This window comes from Mizuhopecten yessoensis, unplaced genomic scaffold, assembly GCF_002113885.1.
Source record: "Mizuhopecten yessoensis strain PY_sf001 unplaced genomic scaffold, ASM211388v2 scaffold7055, whole genome shotgun sequence".
In the NCBI taxonomy this organism is placed as follows: Eukaryota; Metazoa; Mollusca; class Bivalvia; order Pectinida; family Pectinidae; genus Mizuhopecten; species Mizuhopecten yessoensis.
The window spans coordinates 579544-594612 of record NW_018406858.1 but is presented as its reverse complement, the minus strand read 5'-3'; the positions used below and the strand labels follow the sequence as shown (position 1 = coordinate 594612).

Genomic DNA, 15069 nt, shown 5'->3' with positions numbered 1-15069 from the left:
AACTATAACCCCAACTCTTGGTTCTGACGGTAACTATAACACCAACTCTTGGTTCTGACGGTAACTATAACACCAACTCTTGGTTCTGACGGTAACTATAACTGCCACTCTTGGTTCTGCCGGTACCTATAACACCCACTCTTGGTTCTGACGGTACCTATAACACCCACTCTTGGTTCTGACGGTACATGTACCTATAACTGCCACTCTTGGTTCTGACGGTACGTATACCACCCACTCTTGGTTATGAAGGTACATATAACTGCCACTCCTGGTCCTGACGGTACGTATAACTGCCACTCTTGGTCCTGACGGTACCTATAACACCCACTCTTGGTTCTGACGGTACATATAACACCCACTCTTGGTTCTGACGGTACGTATCACTGCCACTCTTGGTTCTGACGGTACCTATAACACCCACTCTTGGTTCTGACGGTACATATAACACCCCCTCTTGGTTCTGACGGTACGAATAACTGCCACTCTTGGTACTGACGGTACCTATAACACCGACTCTTGGTCCTGATACTACCCATAACACCCACTCTTGGTTCTAACGGTACCTATAACACCCACTCTTGGTTCTGACGGTACCTATAACACCCACTTTAAGTTCTTACAGTACCTATAACACCCACTCTTGGTCCTGACGGTACCTAAAACAGCCACTCTTGGTTCTGACGGTACGTATAACTGCCACTCTTGGTTCTGACGGTACCTATAACTGCCACACTTGGTTTTGACGGTACGTATAACTGCCACTCTTGGTCCTGACGGTACCTAAAACAGCCACTCTTGGTCCTGACGGTACGAATAACACCCACTCTTGGTTCTGACGGTACCTATAACACCCACTCATGGTTCTGACGGTACTTTTAACTCACACTCTTGGTTCTGATGGTGCGTATAATTGCCACTCTTGGTTCTGACGGTACGTATAACTGCCACTCTAGGTTCTGACGGTACGTATTACTGCAACTCTTGTTTCTGACGGTACGTATAACTGCCACTCTTGGTCCTGACGGTACCTATTACACCCACTCTTGGTTCTGACGGTACCTATAACACCCACTCTTGGTTCTGACGGTACTTATAACACCCACTTTTGGTTCTGACGGTACCTAAAACAGCCACTCTTGGTGCTGACGGTAACTATAACTGCCACTCTTGGTTCTGACGTTACCTATAACTGCCACTCTTGGTTCTGACGGTACCTATAACAGCCACTCTTGGTTCTGACGGTACCTATAACTGCCACTCTTGGTTCTGACGGTACCTATAACTGCCACTCTTGGTTCTGACGTTCCCTATAACTGCCACTCTTGGTTCTGACGGTACCTATAATAGCCACTCTAGATTCTGCCGGTCCCTATAATAGCCACTCTTGGTTCTGACGGTACCTATTATAGCCACTCTTGGTTCTGACGGTACCTATAACACGAACTCTTGATTCTGACGGTACCTATAACACGAACTCTTGGTTCTGACGGTTCCTTTAACACGAACTCTTGATTTTGACGGTACCTTTAACACGAACTCTTGGTTCTGACGGTACCTATAACACCCACTCTTGGTTCTGACGGTAACTATAACACCCACTCTAGTTTCGCACGGTACATAAAACACCCACTCTCGGTTCTGACGGTACCTATAACCCCCACTCTTGGTTCTGATGGTACTTATAACACCCTCTTTTGGTTCTGACGGTACCTAAAACAGCCCCTCTTGGTGCTGACGGTAACTATAACTGCCACTCTTGGTTCTGACGTTACCTATACCTGCCACTCTTGGTTCTGACGTTACCTATACCTGCCACTCTTGGTTCTGACGGTACCTATAATAGCCACTCTAGATTTTGACGGTACCTATAACAGCCAGTGTTGGTTCTGACGGTACCTATAATAGCCACTCTAGATTTTGACGGTACCTATAATAGCCACTCTTGGTTCTGACGGTACCTATTATAGCCACTCTTGGTTCTGACTGTACCTATGATAGCCACTCTTGGTTCTGACGGTACCTATAACTGCCACTCTTGGTTCTGACGGTACCTATAACAGCCAGTGTTGGTTCTGACGGTACCTTTAACACACACTCTTGGTTCTGACGGTACCTATAACGGCCACTCTAGATTCTGACGGTACCTATAACAGCCACTCTAGATTCTGACGGTACCTATAACACACACTCTTGGTTCTGCCGGTCCCTATAACAGCCCCTCTAGATTCTGACGGTACTTATAACAGCCAGTGTTGGTTCTGACGGTACCTATAACAGCCACTCTTGGTCCTGACGGTACGTATACCACCCACTCTTTGTTCTGACGGTACCTATAACAGCCAGTGTTGGTTCTGACGGTACCTATAACACACACTCTTGGTTCTGACGGTACCTATAACAGCCATTCTAGATTCTGACGGTACCTATAACAGCCACTCTAGATTCTGACGGTACCTATAACAGCCAGTGTTGGTTCTGACGGTACCTATAACACCCACTCTAGGTTCTGACGGTACCTATAACACCCACTCTTGGTTCTGACGGTACCTATAACAGCCATTCTAGATTCTGACGGTACCTATAACAGCCACTCTTGGTTTTGACGGTACCTATAACAGCCAGTGTTGGTTCTGACGGTACCTATAACACACTCTCTTGGTTCTGACGGTACCTATAACAGCCATTCTAGATTCTGAAGGTACCTATAACAGCCACTCTAGATTCTGACGGTACTTATAACAGACACTCTAGATTCTGACGGTACCTATAACAGCCAGTGTTGGATATGACGCTACCTATAACAGCCAGTGTTGGTTCTGACGGGACCTATAACAGCCAGTGTTGGTTCTGACGGTACCTATAACACACACTCTTGGATTTGACGGTACCTATAACAGCCAGTGTTGGTTCTGACGGTACCTATAACACACTCTCTTGGTTCTGACGGTACCTATAACAGCCATTCTAGATTCTGACGGTCCCTATAACAGCCACTCTAGATTCTGACGGTACCTATAACAGCCACTCTTGGTTCTGACTCTGACAGTAACAATTACAGCCACTCCTTGTTCTGACGGTAACTTTAACATCTGCTTTTAATTCCCGAAGTATATATTTTACAATATGGAGGATATATTTACAATGCATTTCATCCTTTTCGTAGGCGATATCCCGAACCAAACCATATTCGACCGGCACATGGCATATCTGCCAAGCACACGCCGTATCTGCCCGGCACGCCCGTATCATATTAACTTCCGGTTCAAAACCTTTAAGAAAAAACCCACCTCAAACTGATATTTGCCAATTTTTTGATCGTGTTTTATTTAATTTTAAATGAGATCATACGAGCTGATACGGAGCAGGATATAGAAATGGTCACATGATAACCTCTAGTGACCATGGAGGATATATACGATGTACATGTATTTTATCTTAGGAGGGATAGACTTGGCAGGTCATATAACAACGTACATATACTTCAAAATTAGCCAAACAGAGTAGCATTGAGGCGTGATTTTTAAATTTGCTGAACCGGAAATAACACGGATATGGCGCGCTCCGGGCAGATATGGCATGTGCCTCCAATAATCACGCCAGAATATATTAGACTCTATATATGAGATCAACCAGTTTTAAGTTAAAAAACATACTAATAAACTATCATTAATGTGGTAATTTCATATGACATCTAATGATTACCCACTTAATACCATTCAATTACATCTCACGTGTTTGGCACAATACAGGTACATATTTCACGCCAACACGAGTGTAATTATTGAAATATGCTGCTGGTTATTTCAATTCAATGAAATCAAGAAAACGAGGCAGATTTTTTTCTGTTTGTGTGTAAAAATGTAATGTACGACTACATAAAGATGTTCTATGTCCGAGTTTGCGTCCCCGAAATTCTAGGCTCAGTTACGTTCTCATCACGTAAGTGAGTGTAACCCGTGATGTATGGAGGATGACGACTTTGGTACCAGTCTACCTGTTAAGTCCCGATTACTCTAGCTTATACTCACACAAGTCTCTAATTCTATAACAATACAATATACATGATCCACAATCCTCTTAACTTAAATGTTCATAAATTCTTTCAGTAAAGTTTATTATACGGATATATCTCACCAGGCTGACCTGCGGTCAACTAATTGTCCGAGGTATTTATAACCTGATCTACTAAATTAACAAAAGTTATTAGTTGGCATTTTCTTTTAAGTGCATCTGGTATTTTTTGGCAAATGCATACACTCGATCAGGTCATGTCGCTACTGGACAACTTACATGTATAACATACATTGTACAAAGTCTAGTTACCTGCTCAAGATTTTTACTGAGCAATCTACGAAATCTGTCAAATTCCTCATAACACTTATTGAACTAATTAAAAAATTCCATTTTCCCAAAAACACTTAGTGATACTTTTTCAATATTTGTTTTTATCTTCTTTTACTTTGGAAATCATCAGTTGCTTATTGAACAGTCCACAAAATCTAGCAATCACTTCATTCCACAAAAATGAATATTCTACCAAATCTTGAATTTACCTTACAACGCTAAACTAAAACATATACCAAATCAAGCGGTAACATTGTACTTAAAACGCCTGCTGAACAATTTAAGAAATCTTGCAATTACTTAATAACACTTACTGAACAATCGACCAAATCTTGTAATTACTTTATAACACTTATTTAACAATCGACCAAATCTTGTACATGTAATTACTTTATAACACTTACCGAACAATCTACCAAATCTATTAATTACTTTAAAACACTTATTAAACTTGTAATGACTTCATAACACTAACTGAACAATCTACCAAATCTAGTAATTACTTTATAACACTTACTTAACAATCGACCAAATCTGATAATTACTTTATAACACTTACCAAACAATCTACTAAACTTGTAATTACTTTATAACACTTATTTAACAATCGACCAAATCTAGTAATTACTTTATAACACTTACTTAACAATCGACCAAATCTAGGAATTACCATAAAACACTTACTTAACAATCTACCAAATCTAGTAATTGCTTTATAACACTTACTTAACAATCGACCAAATCTAGCAATTACTTTATAACCCTTACTTAACAATCTACCAAATCTAGTAATTACTTTATAACACTTACTTAACAATCGACCAAATCTAGTAATTACTTTATAACACTTACTTTACAATCGACCAAATCTAGTAATTACTTTATAACACTTACTTAACAATCGACCAAATCTAGTAATTACTGTATAACATTTACTTAACAAATCTAGTAATTACTTTATAACATTTACTTAACAATCGACCAAATCTAGTAATTACTGTATAACATTTACTCAACAATCGACCATACTTGAACAAGCTAACAAACCTAGCAATGACATCATAATACTTAACAGTGTAGGACAGTCGGCTGGCCCAAAAATATTTTGTTTAAATATTTTATAGTGTTCCGAAGTTGGGGTGGTTAATTTATGGGAGTAAACTACGATTTTGAGTATGATGTGAAAGGTAGCATATAATGGGGGTTTTATGTTTCAATTATTATTTCCTAAGTTTATATAAGATATATCCATATAATTTGACCCAAACCCAAAGTACAGGTAAAAAATGTGTAAGGTAGCATATACCTGTAACCTAAAGTACAGGTATGACGTATATAGTAGCTAATAACCTTTGCTCTTTCATCCGTATCAGGTGTCGAGAATTAAAAATGTAATTAAAATAATGGAAATACTCCAGAATGAAATATGTGCTGTTTTATGTTGGGTACTTGACCGGCATAATTTAAAGCTACAGGTATTGTTTGGAATGAGTTCCAATTCTATATACAATATGTAGGTCCCCGTTCCAAGTAGAGCCAGGGTCCCAAGACAGGTCAGCGTTACAAGAGCCATCAGCTTAATTCCTTTGACTGATTAAGTCCTTGTTTGTGTTTAATATAAGCTTAAATCCTATCGACCGGCCAGGACACAAGGTAAACACAGTCTATTCATAACAATAAACTTGTGTTACGAACCTGCATCCGCCTTCACAATATTGAATACACATTTCCACAAATTCTTCAACAAATAGATTTGTTTGAATTTCCTTCCACATAAACTAGAAGATGGCGCGTTGTAAAAAGAAAGTCGTTGACATAAGGTGTTACTAATTTAAAGGCTGTGTAGTGGATGTCAACCTCTTAATTTCTATAGAGTGTATGGGAAATATCACCATTTAAAGGGTATATGTATCGCTCAGTAAACACACTAAAAGATACCAGGTGACGGTCAATACAGACTACACGAGGGCAACATCCTGTTGTCGTGGGAAAGAGGGTATCACCCTATTGTACCCGGGAAGGAGTCGGACTACACGAGGGTAACACCCTGTTGTCGTGGGTATCACCCTACTGTACCCGGGAAGGAGTCGGACAACACGTGGGTAACACCCTGTTGTCTAGGGAAAGAGAGTATCACCCTACTGTACCCGGGAAGGAGTCGGACTACACGTGGTAACACCCTGTTGTCTAGGGAAAGACGGTATCACCCTACTGTACCCGGGAAGGAGTCGGACTGCACGTGGGTAACACCCTGTTGTCTAGGGAAAGAGGGTATCACCCTACTGTACCCGGGAAGGAGTCGGACTACACGAGGGTAACACCATGTTGTCGTGGGAAGGAGGGTATCACCCTACTGTACCCGGGAAGGAGTCGGACTACACGTGGGTAACACCCTGTTGTCTAGGGAAACGGGGATCACCCTACTATACCCGGGAAGGAGTCGGCCTACACATGGGTAACACCATGTTGTCGTGGGAAGGAGGGTATCACCCTACTATACCCGGGAAGGAGTCGGACTACACGTGGGTAACACCATGTTGTCGTGGGTATCACCCTACTGTACCCGGGAAGGAGTCGGACTACACGTGGGGAACACCCTGTTGTCTAGGGAAAGAGGGTATCACCCTACTATACCCGGGAAGGAGTCGGCCTACACATGGGTAACACCATGTTGTCGTGGGAAGGAGGGTATCACCCTACTGTGCCCGGGAAGGAGTCGGACTACACGTGGGTAACACCATGTTGTCGTGGGTATCTCCCTACTGTGCCCGGGAAGGAGTCGGACTACACGTGGGTAACACCCTGTTGTCGTGGGAAAGAGGGTATCGCCCTACTGTACCCGGGAAGGAGTCGGACTACACGAGGGTAACAACCTGTTGTCGTGGGAAGGAGGGTATCACCCTACTGTACCCGGGAGGGAGTATCACCTTCCTGCTGCTGACGTATGGGAGGATGTGTATCCTTTTGTCATTGGAATGGGTACATGTATATTTACCACCCTGAAATGAGAGGGGGTATCACAATGGATGCTGTAAACGGGAGGAGAGGGTTAGTCAACAACATGCTGGGCTAAAAGAGGGGGTTTACTCTGTTGTTTTGAATTAGGAGATAGGGTACCACCTGTTACAGTAGACACAGGACATTCTACTGTCTATGGTAACGGGGAGCCATTCTGCTGTCTATGGAGACGGGGTACAGCATAACTCGAGGTGATTGGTACTGTACCACCCAAACGTCCCGAGGAGGGATGGCTATCATCAGTCTACTGTCATTTAGGGAGTACCTACTCGCAGGGGAGGGGTGCCAACCTACTATCTTTGGGAAGGGGGAGGGGGTCGTCCCACTGTCCTTAAGGGGGGGGGGCGAAATAATCAGTCTACGGTTCTGATGAAGGATGAGTGGCAACCTGCTAATGCGCCTTCCTCGGGTGGAGTTTAGTATCACCTTGCTGTCTTTGGGGGGAAGGGGAAGGGGAAGGGGGCAGGAAAGTCAGGTACTGTCAATAGGACGTGGATCAGCCACTATCTTGTGTAAGAGCTACCGGCTCACTAGTTGAGAGTGGAACGGAGACGGATGTACACAGTTACCGTGTGTAGTACATGGGGGATGGAGGAGGAGTACCATCCTCCGTCATTACATTTTTAACTAAATATACTGTCTGCTGGGAATCAGGTGTACCACTGGTGTGGTGTGGGGCGAGAGAACGTGGGAATTAACCAGGTATTATTTTGGTTCTTGTAACGGCGCGGTTGGGAAGTGTTATACTCCGATATCATGTGGGGGTATAAAGGCTTGAATAGTGTTTTAGAATCGGTATAATTATTGTGTCATTTTGACCCTTGTCACGGTGTTTGCCGTATGAGGTTTTTTCTAAACATTTTCTTCAGGTTGGTAAGTATGGATTATTGATAAGAACTTCTCATAATCCGTATTAGGTTTTGACTCAAGTGTTGTGTTTTGGTTTGGCATTTGTGTTCCGTTGAATTTTGACTCTCTCGTCGTGTTGAGATAGAGGCGCGGATGTCTAGCAATGGGAAGTCACGGTTACACCTATTTAGCGTTTGACTGTATAGATATTGTAACATGTATTGACATAACATCATGTTTTAATGTATTGTGACTTAAATCATCAGTGTGTATAATAGTGTTAAACCGCCCACGTATTTGGTCCCATTTTCCGATTGATATTTTACTCGAAACCGGAGAATCGGTGTTGTATAATGGCATAGATACTGGTTTTTCAGGACGAGCTCTTTGTTCCGTTAAACAGGCTACAGTTTCGGTCGAAACTGTTTTAAATCCTATTGAACTCTTAGCATAACTACAAAACATGGTGTTGGAAACGTGAGTTAATTTCCATTAGCATGTTAAAAATACATAACTCACATAAATGAATATATCACATGTACAAACAAACCAACTCGCGAGAATAGGTATTAGCAACACTTTATATCAACATTCATAAAGGAAATGTGATAAAATTTGATAAAAACCTATTTCTTCATATTACATGAAAAACCTATCTATTACTATAGATACTAATAACGTGTTCTCGGCTACTCCCTGATATCACGTCACGATCTGGAGGACTAGACTATAAGTTATACATATATCACGTACTGCTTGCTATCGTCACGTGCACAACTCCAGGCGCGAAAAAGCATGCAGCATCATGCGCGGACTTGCAATAAACACATTCATACATAATGTTTAGGAGCGTTGCCCGGACTTAATAATGGGCGACACCACACCAAACAGGTACACATGACTCGTTCTATCAGTTCTCATTAATATACCCTCGTCGTCGTTAAATGCCAATGACGTGTGTGACTGAAACCATAGGTTCCCATCCCGGTTTGACAAGAATGTACACAGACAACTTTCCCAATATCCTGTTATGTGTTCTCGCTATTTACGTCCCTTACTTGGTTTCTTTTCCTTTGTGGTTTTCTTTTTCTCCGATCCCCTTGGTGATTTAACCTTCTTTTTATTTTGTTTACCAAAGAGTATAGCCAATGTTGACCGCTTTTGTTTGCTGGGTGTGATTTCCGGTTCCGCCGTCGGAATCACCACCGTTGGGCGAAAGGACGACGCGTTCTGTTGCGCTAAAACTCCGAACATATTTGAAATGGTCGCTCCATGGCTGTTCGAACGATCTGTTTCCGGTTTTGTTGTTTCTGCATGACTACTTTTGAAATGATCAACTTGTTTACTTCCAGGAGTCATATCAATCATGGTTAGTGCCAAACTAGGCCTCTGGGTAACATCCGACGGTAAAGTTAGATGTGTCGATCGAGGTTCCGCAGGGGGCGGGGCGAATGATACGCGTTTTGTGCCACCTGCAGGAGTCTTCTCCTTGACCACAAATTTGATTCGACTATCTACAACATCTCCATCAGCGGGTGGTGTTATCTTTATAAGAGGTGCTCGACTCTGATATCGGTGTATAACTCGACTTCGACCAAGAATTGCTGCTTTCATGTAATCCCCAAAGCGTTCTTGTTCTTGTTGAACGTGCCGTTCCTCGCGGCCAAGGGAAGACCACTCCCGACCGGTCCGGAAGGTAAACATGTCGCCCTGTCCGGGACATGCGCGGCCCTGGTCTTGTAGTATACGCGTGATGTTAGTGTAGCCGAGCCGCCGCGCGTGAAGATAAGGTGTCAGCCCTAGATTGTCAACAATGTCCACTGTCAAACCAAAGCGCCGGAACTCTGAAGCAAGCATGGTTACCACTTCCTCTTGGCCAGCCTGTGTGGCATGGTGGAGAACGGTCATCCCTTCCTTGTCCTTCTCGTGAAGATCAAAGTCTCCCTTGAACATATCCATTAGGAACTTTACCTCATTAACACAACCTAGAAGGCATGCCCAGCACAGGACGTGTCGGCCATGCTTAGGGTCCTTCTGGAGGGGATCAGCGTTACGGTTGATAAGCGTTCGGAACATTTTCTCTCGCTGGTCGTTATCGTCGATGTGCAGGGCTGCCACAAGAACGCTGTAGCCGTAACTATTCCTCATGTTTACGTCAAAGCCACGGTCCAACAACAGCTTCACCTTCTTAAACCGACACTTAAACACAGCATGAAACAGATGGTTTCCTATACACGCTTTCACTCGATCGTTGTTGCCGAAGTTGAGCTGGGGTTTTTCCCTCCGCATATGCTGGCGATTGTTGGTGAGGACGATGTCCTCTAACCCACCGTTAATTTTCATCGTCCTGTCCAAGTCTTTGACCAATGAACTTACTTGGACAACGGTTTGTTCCCGTAAGACCATGATTTCACGATTATTTCAAAACAAACTACAAGCATTTACCTATTTTACCTACACAGGTAACAAATTTACATAAGTGTCACGACACTTGTTTTTGTTTCCTTTTCTGAATAAAACAAAGTTTAAACCAAACTACAAAAATCCGTCAAAACTCGGAAGCGTCCTTACATCATAGAATCACACACGTGCTGTCGTCAGAGGTCCAACGTGTCACAACGTCTAACAATAAAAGCACAGATCTCTGTTACTTTTAAACGTTATGTGATAATGTCGTAATATTAATCCTTAGTTCCAGTGTGTTGTGACAGTCCTTAAGTTTCAGTAAGAATGACCGATACCGTTATATACTGCTGGCAGGGTTTACAGTCAAACGGCTTACCGTAACGTCTGTCATCCTCCTGTAGTTTATTACAGACGTGTTCGTGGTGTACATAACATCTAGTAGTGGCACAGTCACATATACTCAAGGTAGGTTCACGCAAAATGGTGCAGAGAATGTTCAAAGTTAATTCGATGTACACTGGTGAGCTGATAAACGACAAACTGATAATTAAATTCTGTTGTAGAACTGAAATCAGGCGTAGAAATTCAATATTGCCTCGGGATTTATGCGTTTTTCGAGCCTGTCTATAATGTGCTTTGAATACGTTTTCCCGTTTGACCTTACACAGATCAATTTAAAAGTTTATCCAGAACACAAATTACTTAAAGTATATCCACCCTTCGTCCAATGAACGAGAAATAAAGCCACACTACCTTGGAATCTGTTATAAAGGTGGGCTGCCTTCTGACTAGCTGACAAACCAACTAATCGGTCGTTTCACGAGAGTGCTACATATACACAACATATCTACAACTTCCATTCAATGTGTGTTCACTGTTCCACGGGTGCTAAGACATTAAATAGAGATCGCTTAGGGTTATCTGCGCATGCTTGACGCCGAAGATAGGTCTTATAGACGACAAGTATTGTTATACATGAGCTATATTGATTCACTTTCCATAAGACATTCACAAACATACATGTGTGTATTGAAACCTTGGGGCGATCTGTAGCTCGGGTCTAATTGTTCGTGTTAAAATCGGATTGTATCGACTGTTTGTGTAGGTTACCTGGAGGAATTAAAATGCCCTTTGAGAGGTGTAGCTGGGCCAGATGATGTGTACTGGCAGTGTAGCCCCGTGATTTACCCGTGTATACTTACCATGATCAACACTCACCCTTATCGCCACGATAAAGTCAGTTGACAAACGGAGACGTCACACATATCTAACGGGCCGGGCAGTAAACACAAACCCGGTACACATAACATCTTCATAGCGAAATCCAAAACTTTTCAACTTATCTTAATATCATTTACATAGTAGGTAATCGAGTTTGATGTAAACAGTTAAATACAGAACGTGAACACAAATTAACATTTCTATAAGAGAACATAATGATAGCAGTTTGACCTTATATTGATGCAATACAGGTAAAACCGAGTGAGTTCGTTCACGATTAAAATACACTACCTATTCTATAATGAAAACGTGACTATATCTATATAGCGTGGCCGAGAGAACGGACCAGTCGTTTGTTATCCTCTCGCAGTCTAGGTTAAAACAAGATATAACTACACAAAGAAAAAACTCTAGAAAATTATATATATGATGCCGTTATAATAGGAGTTCAGCCCTTCCTCTATTGAACTGATAACATTTTAAGGCTTGGAATAAAATACATGTAAAATATTAAAAAAATACTAGTAATTAATCAAAATTGACCGTGCTCTTAAAAATCTTACGCTACCTCTGTTGTTATTGTTATGCCCAATATCATCAACATGCTAGAAATAGCTTATATAGTAAGTCACAGCACTGTGTTGTATCTCAAACGGGGGAGTTCAGTGTGGTTGATACAAACAATGTATTGCTGCTTGCCAACTTACAGTATGTAAAATAGCAAAGTTTTATGTAAAAGACGAATTGATCATAATTTTCTTTGTCACAAAAACAAATCCTTTCGCTACGAAGATTCGATCACGAATATATTGTAAAGTACCGCGCTTATCCACTACACTGCGCTTCCAGTCAGATGATTTCAAGTTTTCTAATCCCTAGGATAATACATGACAGGGGCGTAGCTGGGGTATAAATCTTGTGTAGGCACTTGAACAATTATTGGCTGATAAATATGTATTTTTTTAGTTTAACGACAACAGTTTTAAAGTTTAAATACAATCAGTTGATAATGCGTTTTATAATAAAATATGCAAATTATAAGAATGAGTGGTAATGATGTAAATTCACTGTATGATGATTTTAGCAGGAGTTTTCAACTTCTCACTGACATTATCTTATGAATAAAAATCATTTAAAAGTTATATAAACACGAATCGTTATCTAAAACTTCAACTTTTTATTGGTGGTAAGATGGTTCCTTAAAAAAGAAAATATCAGAGTCAACAGCATCGCAGAGTGAACTTGATCAAAATGGATAAAATTTGGGGGAAATATGAACAAAGGCATGGAGACTTGCAAAATACAAGGAGAATAAGACCAGATGGTCCGGAAGGTTAAGCATCTTCTGCGTCATCGATGACCTACGGCATTCAAAAAATATTGGTCAACGCCATGTTATGTGAGGTCCTCCTCATCGTGAGAAGTTGGGTAGTGACAACAAAACCACTCTTATGAGCATAATCAAAGAGATAGCCTAGTTCCCTATTTCATGTAATTGATGATGGCGACCATAACACTTGCCAGTAGACTCCATTAACCTGCGTCTTCGGAAACTCTGCGCTGTAAGTTTGTCTGTCAGTAGTCAAAATTTGTGATATCATGATGAAGTCATGCCTTTTTTTTTTTTATCGAGGTCTCAATTACCGACCGAATCAACTGTAACACGGGGTAAAATTTCGGAATTAAATACAAACGAGGCAGATCCTCGTGTCTTATTGCATAACTTGCATAATTTGCATTATGATGGATACCATCTGTAATGGGTATTAGGAAAGAGTGTAATACGGAAGCGAGATTAGCTATTTTTTCGTTCGAAAAGCTGGAATGTGTAAAGGTACATTGTAGCGTAGTCCGAATTATTCTGACGTTTATCGACTTTTTTCATATCGGTCTGTCGTCGATTAACCGACGACAGACCGATATGAAAAAAGTCGATAAACGTCAGAATAATTCGGACTAATTGTAGCGTTACCTTGGTTATCAAGCATTCTTTTATTTCTGCAGACAAAGATTAAAATATCAAATGCTTTGTCTGCATAGACAGATGCATGCCTTCAATGCTGAGTGTGATTTACACATCGGGGTCAGGGAGACGTTGTGTTTTGTTTTCCTTCAGGAATACAAGCGGCTAATTTGGTTTTGCACTTAGGGTTCAACTTATACCTGCTAGTTAAGTCACTGAGTTAAAGACGGACTTTTCGTAATTTGTACTAGATCTATACAAAACATCCTGGATATAGTGTAATCTTTCATTCTTATAAATACAGATATTATATTTTTTTGAATTTCTTGAATTTTCACTGACAATGAACAGGCTAGTGCCTACTCGAGCCTAAGGCACTTACGCTACTGCATGAAATATTAAATTTATCAGGATTTTCCCCAAATGCCTGTAGAAAGTTCTGAAACACTACATGTACACAACGATCTGTTCTGAGCTGATTTTCTTTGACATTTTAGCTAGCTTTACTCTCAACAGAACTGCGTTGTTATGAATGCCTCCGCTGCGATTTAAATGTTAGTTAATTAGTAAATTAAAAAATATTTTACTTTTGATATTTAAAATTGACCTCGACTGGCTGACCTTTTGTGAAGTTGTCTACAAATTGCTGATGTAGTTGCAGTAATGGGTTAATGTTGAGACAAGAAAAGTCGCAGGCTAACAAACCCTGGCATTTCCATGCGATGAAAAAAACAATACTAATTTCTAAATTCCGATTTGTCACCCAGTACTTTGAGGAGAAATAATTGTAAATCAATGTCTAGATCTGTTGATGGCTGTACAAAAGTGGCCGAAGTATTTGGACAAAATTTGCAACATATCTGGTTTTACTCAAACTTGCCTTTTTAATACGCCATACCTTTTCTTGATGCGACACAAGTAATCAGTATTTATTTTACTGTTAATTGTAAGGGAAATAACTCGTATAAAGTATCCTGCTAGCGCATTTCCACGTTAGAAGTATATTTTGCACTTTTTCTCGTGCCCTTCGTAACTTTAAGAGCTGGTGATAAATAACGAAAGATATTTGAACACTAAAAAAGGTTATCGGAAAGCATTCTATCTTTACAAAAGTGCGTTAAAATTTATATATAAAGATGTTTGGTAGTGATCACCACAGCTGACCACGACTCAACCTGAGCTTTAGGAATAAACTGCGTTACAGGTATAATTAACTTGCGTCTCGTGTTAATATTTGACTTGTACACCCATCCTGCTAATGACAT

General features: G+C 41.0%; 1 protein-coding gene across 1 annotated transcript; it reads right to left on the bottom strand.

Annotated features, from left to right (window-relative positions):
• Nucleotides 1–8788: 8788 nt before the first annotated feature.
• On the bottom strand, nucleotides 8789–11587 carry LOC110453001. Its single transcript, XM_021501788.1, has one exon. It carries the CDS (start codon nucleotides 10618–10620, stop codon nucleotides 9256–9258), a length of 1365 nt encoding a protein of 454 aa, XP_021357463.1. The 5' UTR covers nucleotides 10621–11587; the 3' UTR covers nucleotides 8789–9255.
• Between the last annotated feature and the right edge of the window lie 3482 nt (nucleotides 11588–15069).